The sequence below is a fragment of the Dinoponera quadriceps genome, unplaced genomic scaffold (genome assembly GCF_001313825.1).
Source record: "Dinoponera quadriceps isolate SergipeBrazil2010 unplaced genomic scaffold, ASM131382v1 scaffold475, whole genome shotgun sequence".
Classification (NCBI taxonomy): Eukaryota; Metazoa; Arthropoda; class Insecta; order Hymenoptera; family Formicidae; genus Dinoponera; species Dinoponera quadriceps.
Genome location: NW_014554738.1, coordinates 406746 through 419676, shown reverse-complemented (window position 1 = coordinate 419676; position 12931 = coordinate 406746). Strand labels below are relative to the sequence as shown.

Below are 12931 nucleotides of genomic sequence, written 5' to 3'. Positions count from 1 at the left end.
TTTTCGATTCGCCAGGCGAATTTTCCCGTCTTCCTTCCTTCTTTTCTCGCTTTTCAAAACAATGATCTCGCGACTGGGAAACAGGACGTTATAATAATCGGGGATTATTCTTCTTATGATTTTCTTTTTCTCCTTTTCTCGTGATCGTTACTACTAGTTGCAGCTCTACACCAGCGCTACCAGTAAAAACAGTATCCATGACGAAGAAAAATTAGACTTAAGTAAAACATGAATAAAAATTATAACAAAATGCTCATAAATACGAGGTTGGGGGGCGAACAATCGATCGTCATCCAGACATATTGTCCGTGGTGCGTCTATCGTTTCGTTATTTCCATTCGTATGTACGTTTTTGTGTGTGGGTGTATCTGTATTTAAAATCATACGGTAGTTTTATATTACGATGGGATGTATGTATGATCTTTTGTATCTCTCCGGGTGGTCTGATAAATCGTTCATCGTAGAATCACACGTGATACCGTAAAATACACACATATCCGTCGATCCTATATACTGTATCGAATCTGATCCGGGGCCGATATACAATTGTTATGCGGTTGTCGTCTCGTTTGGTGTACAATAAACAGGAGTTTGATATGCAGCCATTCCGTTTACAATATTCTATTTCTTTCTTATTTTTTTTCTCATCGTCTTTACGTCGTTTGCCTTCATATTCCGGGGGTGCGTGTAAAATACAAATGTTTGCGTATGTTTTTTTTTTCCATTTTTTTCATCCCTTTTTTTCAAATAATCTCCAGAACAGGGGGGTGTCTGGGCTCCAGGGACAGGGACCAACTACAGCCCGCACTTACAACTCTTACTAATTAACTAACAGGCTAACAATAACAACAAGTCAACACTCAAAATGTGTGCTGTATGTGTTCATGCATTTGTAAACATTTGCGTACATTTTACATCCTACTTCAATCCGTGACTATCATTATCAAATTCGTAGTCAGTCATCTTTAAAAACTTTTCTCCCTCTCTTTTGTGTACTTGCAAAAGAATACGAGAAACAAATTTACTTTTTACATAAAATTTAGAAAAAACAATATTCTTTTCCTCTCTCTCTCTCTCTCTCTCTCTCTCTCTCTTTCTCTCTTTCTCTCTCTCTAATCCTTTAATTTGTCAATCATAAAAAAGAAACACGTCAACAAATAAATATAATACGATTTAGATCCGAGTTTGCCCTGCTACTTGGATACTGTCATTGAAAAATTTACTGTACAAGTGGATTTCTTCACGATCGTGAGCAATACTTATTTTTTCCCACCTTTTTCACCTTTTTCTTATCCAATAGTTCCCTCGATACCATGACCGTAACCGAACTAGTCTGGGAGACACCCGCAGAGCCATTGGCTTGCCTGCAACGTTTCACTTTCTTACTTTCGCAAAACTTGCCTGACCCTTAATAATAATAGTTTCACTGACTGTACACGTTTATAGACCAACAATAGAAGGTCTAGCGGCGCTTGGAGCGCTCCACGCACACATACACACACAGACACATTCCGCTTAAGGACAATCTCTCTCTCTCTCTCTCTCTCTCTCTCTCTCTCTCTCTCTCTCTCTCTCGCTCTCTCCCCCTCTCTCTCTCTCTTTCTCTTCCTCCCTCGTTCTCTGCCTCTCGCAACTATGATCTCTTTGACGGTCATCCTTCTCGCATGCTTACCATATTCGCATTCTCGCCCTTGCCATCTGCTTGCCTATGCGCACACCTATATCACACACACTTATTCCAAGTTGATCTTTCCTGTCTCTCACTTCGACACGTTTCTCTCCTATTTCATCTATCTATCTCCGTTATATGACCTTTCCATTTCCCCTCCCCCCCCCCACACTACTTTGCCCCTCAGCCTATCTAACACACACGCTTCGTCACTTAGATTCAAAAAATCTAATCATCGCATAATAAACCGCAGGCTTCCATGAGTTCTCTTAATTAATACAAGCCATCACAATCCCTATGTCAACATCGCTGATCTTCATCACTTGGCAGTAAACAATGTGACAATGCAGTAGTGGTTACTTAGATTAGTATTATCATAATATAATAATAATAGTACGCGGGGTGGGTGGGTGGTCACACTCCGATGTAATAATTAGTCTCAGTGGCACATCACTGTACATAATCACAACAACAGCGGACGATGGTGGTGGCGCAGAGCACAGTTGCTGCGTATTTAGTATGAAAAAACATTTACAATTATTTCAAATCGATATTAGAGCAATAATACAAATGGATGACCTTCTTCTCCTCTCTCTCTCTCTCTCTCTCTCTCTCTCTCTCCTCTTCCGTGTTCCGTCAATCTGATGTTGTTTCCCATTTTTTCTCCCGTGATTCTCATTATGTTCGTGTGTCTACTCGTTTTGTCCGCTTTGTCTATCATGCATTTGTTCGTGCGTGCGCATTTTTTCTTTTTTCTTTTTTTTTATCACTCACAGGCTTGTAGAAGTTAGCTCCACGATTGGTAGGAGTCTTGATACCATTCGTGATCGTCGCCGGAAACACCGCCTAGCGCGGCGGCTCTGCCTCCGAATCCTATGTCACCGCCACCACCACCACTGCCACCATTCACACTCGCCAATCCGTACGCATTGCCCAGTGGTTGTTGGGCGAGGGGCTGGTTTCCCCAGTTGCTCTGGAAGCGACGCTTAGATTCCCCCTGGTTCTGGTGACCCCCGTCAAATTTTCGTTTACCTGCTGTAAAAAAACAGTGGAGAAGTGATGAAACCGGTAAATCACTCGTGATCGAGGAGCGACAACAATATTGTATCACATATTGAAATGGCATCCTCTTTACCATCGTGCGACGTTTGCAAAGTACTTATACGTAGGTAGGTGAAAGAAATCTCGAAAGTTCTCGACGTGTGGTGGAATTGCGTGTGGTGTGTATGTTTCTGAGTGACGGAGATTGCCGGTGATTTGTAGGAGACGCGCTCGGACGGTGCGCGCGAAGATTAAACGTAAAGCGTGAGTTTTAACGTGAGATATTCCACTTACTTCGTAGAACCACCTTTGGAATCAACACCTTGATACGACCCAATCAATGTTGTTCGTGAAAAGATCTCAATTAGAATTTTAATTTTAACGCAAGAGATACACCAAATCAGAGAACGTAGCTCATGGAAATATTTCAACTCATACTTTCTCCTCTTCTTCGCTCATTATCGTACTTGATTAAAAATACATATATTTTCATCGTACATATTTCGCGTTCTATCTCTGATAAAAATCAATATATTGGAATTATTCTACAGTGACTTACTTCGTACAAAGTCAAAGGATGCTATTAATATGTGCGTTCAACTTAATGCTCTCTTTTAGTCACATACAAACGAATTAACCTACTGCTCTGTTACAATCGGGTGAATAGGACTCGGATATCTTGGAGGGGAAGTGGGTTGGATCGTTTACTGCAACGTGAACAATAAAAATCCGTGATTATGTTGCAAAAACGTACGACAACTTGACAAGTTAATTATATATTACGAATAGCATTATCAAAACCTTCGGCGTGAGTGAAAATATCTCTCATTAGCAAATCTGTAAAGAAAACGAGAGTAGAATTAAACATCTCGCTGTATATAAAGTTCAGTGACTCTGTAAGAAATATGCTCCGTACAATGATTCTGTTCAAAATTAGCTCTGTAAAGTAAATACAGTTTATTACGAGCGCTACAAATTTCAGATTCAATGTGACAATTTTCCGCGTATACAACAACCAACAATTTAAATGCATTCGTGACGGGGGGGAGGGGGACTCAATGTTTCACAAAGATTCAATTCTATATATATATATATATATATATATATGTATGAGAAAAGGAAAGGGGAGGTATGATCAATTTATTACGTCGCCATGAACAATAGAGAAGATTCTCCGATCGGAATGCTACGATCGAATGTGCGCGTAATCCGCGTCTTGTCTCACGAAATGAGCGTGAAACGGGAGCAGAGAATCTTACCGAAAGTTTGCAAGCAAACAAGTCTTGACAAAGAGCTTCCTAGCTAAGAGTGCTATTTAGAGCAACTAAGAAAGCTCGAGCCAAACATTTAAGGAAGCTGCGTTATATGTCGTTACGATCTCTATAAAATGTAGTAGCAGACTAGTGATCAAGAGGCGAGATTCTATGTACAATCATCGATGCGCAAATAGAATTTCCCGTGAGCATTATGGCTGGCATATAAATATATATATTCATAGTCAGATATATAATAATATTCTTATATTTACAGATAATTGTACAGTCTTATATTTAAGATCGTCTTAAGTTCATCTTCAGATGCTTCGTGGTTAATGGAACAATCTGTATAGTATCGGATGAGCTCGAGACGATCTTAAATATAAGATCCGACTATGAATAACACCCTATAATTAGCGCTAAAAGAATCAAGCGGTACTATTAGCTATGCCTTGTAACTCCTAAAAAGAAATGTTATCTGTTGCGTACGCGAAACGTTAAACTCGAGAGGCTCGATATCACTCGATTATCTTGGGTTATCTCAAATCGGATCCAAGAATAGATGTAACACGGTGCTTCAACATTGAAATAATCTCCATCGTATCAAACTGTGCGTGCGTGTATGTGGTGTATGTGCGCGTGTGTGTGTGAGCTTACAGACGTCAGAGTATATCGTATAGTAAACAGAGTCGACTTGTGTATGTGTGCGCTCATGCGTGTATGCTGATGTGTGACTGTACGGGAGAAGAGAGAATGTAAATAGTGTGTAAAAGATGATTCATTGTGGAGATACAGACCATCCTCACCTGGTAAACTTCCCTTGGCGCGGACCCCCCCACGAGCGGCCAGTCGCTGGACCCCACGGGCCCCTGAAGCTGCGGGGTTGCGTCCCCCCCTGACTGGCCCACGGGCTTGCGGGCCACCGATTCGGCCACGTGGCACTACTCCACGGCCACGACCAGCCTGACCAAATAACACACACCCAAATTGTTACCCCATCAATCTATGGTATACCTTATCGCATATGTCTGCTGTTTAATTTCGCTCTTTTTTTTTTGTTCTCTCTTAGTTCTACGCATATCTTCCGCCCTATATCTAATTATACACAGGTAATATTTCACAATATGTAGCGACCCTTGAAAGAAAGACATAGGTAATAGTAGATAATAGTAGTCACGTAGTAGTAAGGCACAGTGAAGGTGAAAGAATCAGTCGACACAACGTTGAATAATGTGATCAACGGTGTTTCCTGTGTGACGGTGTATGCGTATTGCACTTTGCATACCACTGAAGACGTATACGCGCGCACAGGCTCTTATACGTACGTATACGTCACGTTAACATGGAAATAGGTGAGTGAGAGCGACAGAAAAGAAGGAGGAGGAGAAGAAGAATCGGACGACAGTAGTAGCGTGAAGGAGAAATAATTGAAAGAGAGCGATAGAGAGAGAGAGAGAGAGAGAGAGAAAAAAGGACACATAAAGACGGACGGAGAGTGGGAGCGGGGGAGGGGTAGAAGAACAGAGGCGGTGGAAAAAAATAGAAAGAGAGATCACCTATAACCAAATCTTACTAACCACGTTCTTACATACAGCAGGAGGAGTTAGCAGAGTTATCCAATGTAGTAAAGCGAAAAGCGAACTGATTGGTTGGCGTAGGAACTTTTAAGCGACACAAGCTACTGCACTGGCAGCTAAAACAAAATTCAACCAAGGCGTATTATAATATAAGCGGCGTAGCATCATTAAGCGGTGTTTGGTTTAGGCATAAGCGATCTTATATANGGGGGGGGGGGGGGGGAGGCACGGGGACGGGAGTGCCAAAGCGTGAGACGTGTTCGCTGGTTCACTACCAGTCCATCACACGAGAGACGCAATCTTCTCTATATTCCGTCATTTACCCCCTCGTGGTCTATCTGTCACCTAATTTCACACAATTCAGTGTACAAATATATATTATAAAACATCCTTACTATTATCGTCAATATCGCTATATCACATTTGTCACGTGGTGAATGCACAGTAATGCACACTGTTCAAGTAACAAGTTATCGGTTCGAACATTCATCATTTACACATCGTCCCTCAGTTCCGAAACTGCTGCTGCTGCTGTTGCTAATACAACTTGCGACAAACTTTTCCTCCTGCTTGACAAATTGGCACATTGAATCGAGCTGAACGTTATTACTTAGAACGCTTTTACGGAGAGACGAGCCGTACGTACGCGTACGTGTCGTCAAACGTTTATCCAGATATTAACCAGACATGAACAGCAGCGCATCTGTAAGAAACTCTCGTCTGTAAGAGAGAGTGGATTAAAGGGTACGATGCGCGCACGCGGTGAGCGCGTCATGTACATAGCTGTTTAGCGCAATACAACAGGCATCACGAGAAGATGAAGAAAAAGTGATAGATGCGTTTTGTCGAGAAGGAACGGAGGAAACGTGTTCGTTCCCTCGGGGGGTGGTCGAATTCTCTTCGGCCACTGTTGTAGTTCTCATTGCTGTTGTATGGTACGAGTATGATCACTTCCATGTTGTGAAAAACGAGTGTACGAAATGACGAATGATTTAAAGAGAGAAAAACGCCCATAGTTTTGGCATCGCATACGCAATGCGAATGTTCTGTCACACGAGGTACAAGGATACGCGATACGACGATAAGAAATATCCGCGAAAGAAAAAGAAAAGAAAAGAGACGATGCGCAGACGCACGAGCGACGCGCGAAATGAAAAATGACAAATCGAGACTGATAGATCACTGGGAGAGAGAAAAAAGAATAAAAACAGAAAATTAACATCTGGAGGTCGGTCTCTGCCGCCTCGATAGAGGACGGCAGCGTGATCGAGAGTTACGTGAAAAATAAAAGGCAGAAACGCGCACGTTAATAGAACAAGGCACGGAGGTTATGAGTGAGTCGAGGGTTCTTCTTGCGCTTCTCGTTCTTTCCTCTAAAGCGACGGCTAACTACGACGCACAACATCATGGGATGAGGAACACAGCAGCCTGACGGGATATTATAACACATAACCATTGAATGCGCGTATATATATATATATATCGTATTTGTCGCATAGCGAGACACTGCCAAGAGAGAAAGTTGATCGCAATATGTGATAATTGAAGAAAAAAAAATATATACAAAAATAAAGAGAGAAACGAGACGGTATAATTTCGCAGGGCGCCCATTTGCGCTCCCTTACGGTATTTGGATAACCCTGCAACTTGACATAGAAAAAGTATATATATATGTGTGTGTATATATATACATCATCATATCCGAGCCACGAGACGCAACGTCGCTCTACAGAAAAAAAGAAAAAAAAATATATATATACATATATAAATTATTTGACTAAGATTAAAGGAGTGTGACAGTACATGGGAGAAAAAAAGAAAACTCCTGTACACTGGTTTCTTGCCTATGTCTAGAATTCTCCTAAAGCTGCACTAGAGTATGTGGTATTGGGGTAATGTTAGGGGATTTCCTGCAACACAAAATGTGCGATCTTCTTCCTTGGGAGGACTCTCTCTCTCTCTCTCTCTCTCTCTCTCTCTCTCTCTCTCTCTCTCTCTCTTTCATTCGCGAAGCGCAATCTCCCGCGTCTTCCATTTTTTTTGGCCGTACATCTTTCATGTTTGTCTTGTATATCATCTCCGTTTTTCTTTCTCTACTTTGTTTTTTTTTGTTTGCAAATTGCTTTTCCCGGCTGTATATTTGCTTGAAATTTAGAATGGGTCTACCATGGCTCAGATATGATTTGCAAGCAATTTGAAAGTGGCAATGTGTTCGGATTAGAGGGTCTATAATTAGTATCGAAGCGTTATGGTGTTAGTTATATATAATATATGTACTAGAGATCTTAAAGAGGCTCTATGTAAATACAATGCATTCACAGTGTGCCCTTAACAGCATTCTCTCCCGCTCTTTCTCTCTTCCTCCTCCTTCTCCCCTCCATTCTCGCTTTTTCTCTCCCTCCCTCCCTCCCTCCCTCCCTCTCTCTCTCACTCTCTCTCACTCTCTCCCTCTCACTCTCCCTTTCTCTCATCTTTTTCTCTGAGTTTATTGTAGAATGTATATAATTCGGATGAGTGCTATTATTCGTATACTGTGGATGCGGTGCATTTAACAACGTTATGAAACGGGATTGCGCTAAGATGTGCATCCCCCTGCGCACGTTAATATAGTGATTACAATGAAGCTAGCGCATATCAGTTAGCCAGCGTTAATTTTACACGCTCAGACAGAAAATGTGGGCAAGGTGATCTGGATTAAAGTAAATTGGAGATGTACAACATACTTAGGAATATATATCCGCGAACACTGTGCCACAATCAAACTACCGCTGATATCGAAAAAAAGATAATGATTCAGGAACGAAAAACGACTTTTAGAACCATTAGAAAAAGGCGACCCACCGGTTGAGGCTGCCTGCCCCTCCCTCTGGCAGGCGGCGGAGGCGGCGCATAATCGAAATAGTAATCTTCGTATCGATAATAGTCATCGTAATAGGGATCACTGTAGCCACCTCGATAATCCCCATAACCGTAATAGTCGTAATCATAATCTATAAAAACACACATTACAAATAGACCCAAATTTAGCCACGATATATCCAATTGACAACTTACTGAGATAATAACTGGTTTCAATATAAGAAAGGCATGCCGGGAAAAGATAATTTTGAAAGTGCCAATAATAATGAGATAGAAACGAAAGATAAGAAAAACAAAAAAAAAGTTAATTTGTATATCGCATAAAGTACGATGACATGAGAAAACAATATTCTCCAGAAATTAAGAAATAAAGAGGAAAGAAGTACATTCTCTCGTATAAAAAAAAAAATAAGTAAAAATAAAAATGTTTTATGTATATATATGTATATATAAAAACACATTTAAGTTACAATATCGCACGGAAAAAATTATATACCGATTACCCTACCACCATCACATATCCTGAGATAGACAGAGTTACAAGGTCAATCGAAAATTTCACGCATACTCCAAATCAAAATCCGCAAAACACGATTATAATTTCTTTATGGGAACGATATCAAATATCTCAATTTAATTCCGGCATGAAGACTTAATCGACGAATACAGAAGAATTTAATTCGACCATAACGTAGAGATGCGAGCCTGGCATAAAAATTTTTCTCAACTAATTGTTAATACATCTTAAGAGATGCTCACGGGAATACGAAAATATACTGATTATATAGTCTCGAAGATATCTAATACGATAAGTCGTATGGAAAGAGCTTACGAGGCTTTCGTAAAATATATGTATATTTTGTATTGGAGGAAGTTAGTTTTCGATGACCTCGCTATACGTATAATTTAAACTGGGCATGAACTCAACGTAAAAAGGAAGAAAATACACAAGACTACACATAATACTCTACAACTGTTGCATTCATCATTCATCATCGCGGCTTACCTATTTCCTTGAGAGCTGTAAAACAGATTTGTGAATTGATGATGCATACACAATCAACGACGGACACACGCTCACATAAATGAAAACAGAATGGTAGGGCTTAAAACTCTCCTTGGCAATGCGTCTGATTATTCTGTGCACTGCCACAAAATAATTTTTCAACTAGGGCACCAAACGAGAAAAAAAAGTACAAAACAGATAAATACACATGCAATTATCTTTGGTAACGAAAAAAATTAATTAAACAGGTGTCACAGGAAGTGGTAGTGGTAAGGCAACAAGGTGCTCATGTTACAATGCTAAGCACACATTTAACATATGTATATATATAAATATGTATCCATGTACATATGTATGTAACACAAAAAAAACCTAACGTCTAGACTGACATTAATCGCAACAGCCGTATTTCTCATTCACCTTGTAATCGAATAAAAAAGTAAATTAAAAAGATTTTGATTATTCTCAGACATTCCAAAACTAGGCTCAGACCAAATACTACACATAAATGAGACACTTAAACATTACTATACATTAAGTTAATTTTCTCATGACTATTATTTATAAACGTTAACTTGATCTTTGTTATCTGAGCACTTTCTCACTACAACCTTACGAAACAATTGAGACATTCTTACAGAAAAAAAAAAAGATTATTTACGATATATCATGTACACGATGATACAAATGTAATGTTTTATTCATGTATTAATATAATTTAAAAGTAATTTTCTTCAATATATATTTTATATATTCTTAATGTTTTATATATTTAGAAGATATTACATAAAACTCTAAAATGCTACTTTGCTCTGTGTATGCATTGAAAATTATATTTATAACAAAGGGATAATGCGGTTTTGGTCGAGGTCAAGAAGAAAAAGGTTTCAATCGAGAGAATCATTATGTAATATAGGAATGCTCAGTAAGTATTTCTTGCTCACACGTTCAAAATAGCCTATCATGCGCGTAAGCCAAGGTATGTAGTGAGATAGTGAAAAATCCCCAAAAGCATGCGGGATATTTGCGTTACATAAATCAAAAATAAAATAAAATAAAATAAAATTGAAGTTATTATTTAAATTATTTAAAAGTATATATTTAAAAATCTGAAATATGTGTATATATATATATATATATATATATATATAACTGATATATATGTATAAATAAAAACAATGTCTTAATCTGAAGATATTTCCACTTGCAAATTAAGCGTCTTGTAACTTTCATTTAAAAAAGAAAATTTACGATATCTACTAGATAAGAACTTATTTACTGATAAATTCTTGATCTTCAATTTCTTAACCCATCTCTTGTCACGTACAAGATATTGCACTGGCTCGAGATATCGTACAGCTATAATCTATGATCTTTAGTTCGACGCTTCAAATTTTACCAAATATCATGGTCCAAGCCTAACAGATAATTCACAACAATTGCAACTCATAGTTAAAAAACAAATCGGACGTTTAATAACTGTTACGACTCGAGAGAAACGAAAACATACGCAGGCATCGTGTTATACTGATATACGTAATATATGTAAAGAATTACTGAAGTTTGCGTTTTTCTTGCATATCATTCACGGACGCGCAGCGGTCCTTCTAGAGGCTCTTCTAGGCTCTCGAGAAAATGTGAAACGACGTAGCAAAAAAAATTTAGAAGAGTTGGAATTGGTACTAACCGTAATCGCCACGTCCCATCTGTCCACGCATACCTGCGCCGGTACCTCGAGGTCCTTGTGCAGGTCCGCGAACTGGCATTGGTCCTCCCATCATGCTTGGGTGAGATGGAGATCCACTATGAAAACAAATATCGAAGAATCACATAAGTATCTTTAATTGAAATTCTCCCATGAAATATCAAATCAAGGAAGAAATATATTAACTTTGTCAAAAGGAATGTCGAAGTGTTGAAAGTGATATACAAGTTAGAATTAAGAAGTGGATCATAGATACAAGTGAATCACTTACCCGCCTCTACCCTGTAACATTTGCATCATTCGTCTTTCCCTAGCGCGCAGCATCTCTTCTTTCTTTTTCTTGTCAGACGGTGGTTTTGCCAATGAAACTTCTATATGGGATCCACCCATTTCCTTTCCGTTCAGTTCGTTCATTGCCTGAAAAAAGCACATATACACTTTTTGAAAATGCGTCCTTCCGCGCTGAAGGTTAAATCCATGTCTTAAAAAAAATATTATTTACCCTAACAGCGTTATCTCTATCTTCAAAATGTATAAAAGCGTAATCCTTGATTTTCTTCACTCGTTCGATCTTTCCATATTGCTCAAAGCTTTCCTTTAGCTTCTCTTCCGAGCAATCTTGCGTCAAATTCCGCACATAAAGTACACGCACCTGAAACACAGAGAAGTTCGCGATATAATAAGTCACTCAAGTGACAATGCAACTACTAGTGACTCAAAGAGTGACGCAACATCGTTGAAATCGTCAAACTCGATCATTATTATTATCATGTTCATTCATTTACTTTGGACATGGTTTGTTCATCCGGTTCCTCTTGAGGGTCGGCCCAGTCAACAATAATATCACATCCCCAAACCTTGATACGTCCAGTGCTCAATCTTCGTTTGGCTAAGGAAGCTGCTTTGTGAGATTCATACTCCAAAAAGCAAAAACCTCTATTCTTCTTTTTGTCATCCGGTGAGCTGTAGATAATCACCTCAGTCAGGCCAGCTATATGTTGAAAAAAAGCATAGAAGAAATGAATAAGATTCGCTTGATCCTGACCAGATTCGCAGGGTGTTTTAAGGATTGCTACTAGTAAAGAATGGAAACTGTGCCAAAACACTATATATATATATGCACACATATTATATATATATATATATATATATATATATATATATATGTGTGTGTGTGTGTGTGTGTGTGTGTGTATATACATATATATATTCAAGCAGCTATTACGATTTATGTATCTAATGATATTGGTTGTAAGTAAAAAGTTTGCATTTTATATTTTCAAATAGATACACTAATCACACATATGATCTATCTTGATCATTCTAGAGTATTCAATGTACTTGGATCAAATTGCATGTTATTACAACAGTCATGTGTTATTCGTAAGACAAGTATCGTAAATTTATTCCGATTACGATTAACAACAATTACTTGTATAAATACATATATTATTGTACAATACAAATACTGATTTCCAGTAACTGTTTTATACACGCGTTTCCTCAACATAAAAGAACAATTTGTCGATAACAAAAAAAAAAAGATGTTATAATCATAGATTGCATCGGTATTAGATCTTTCATTGGTCAATTTGCAAGATTTCCATAGCACTTGATTATATGTACCTTCACAACACGGGATTATTTTATTATTTTGTCTATCGACTTTTCTCTGAATATTATGATATTTGTACTTTCCAAGTTGCAGAGATGTGACAAATTTTATATATATTTTTTTTCACACATTCTTATTTGAAAAAATAAAGCAAAATCTAAAAATCAACACCCCTAAAGATTATAAAACAAAAAAAAAAAAAA

The 12931-nt window shown here is 38.4% G+C and overlaps 1 protein-coding gene across 11 annotated transcripts in view; it reads right to left on the bottom strand.

Annotated features, from left to right (window-relative positions):
• Positions 1-1125: 1125 nt before the first annotated feature.
• LOC106741200 (heterogeneous nuclear ribonucleoprotein R) overlaps positions 1126-12931 on the bottom strand; it is a 21162-nt gene continuing 9356 nt past the window's right edge. For 5 of the 11 annotated variants that reach the window (XM_014612945.1, XM_014612942.1, XM_014612941.1 and 2 more), the window contains 7 exons: positions 11899-12104; positions 11616-11765; positions 11385-11530; positions 11096-11211; positions 8385-8533; positions 4764-4929; positions 1126-2704 (listed from right to left, as the gene is read on the bottom strand). In XM_014612945.1, coding sequence (XP_014468431.1) covers positions 2457-2704; positions 4764-4929; positions 8385-8533; positions 11096-11211; positions 11385-11530; positions 11616-11765; positions 11899-12104 — 1181 coding nt within the window. In that variant the 3' untranslated portion in view covers positions 1126-2456. The remainder of the gene's footprint in view (positions 2705-4763; positions 4930-8384; positions 8534-11095; positions 11212-11384; positions 11531-11615; positions 11766-11898; positions 12105-12931) is intronic. The other 6 variants (XM_014612947.1, XM_014612946.1, XM_014612948.1 and 3 more) reach the window with 5 other exon arrangements.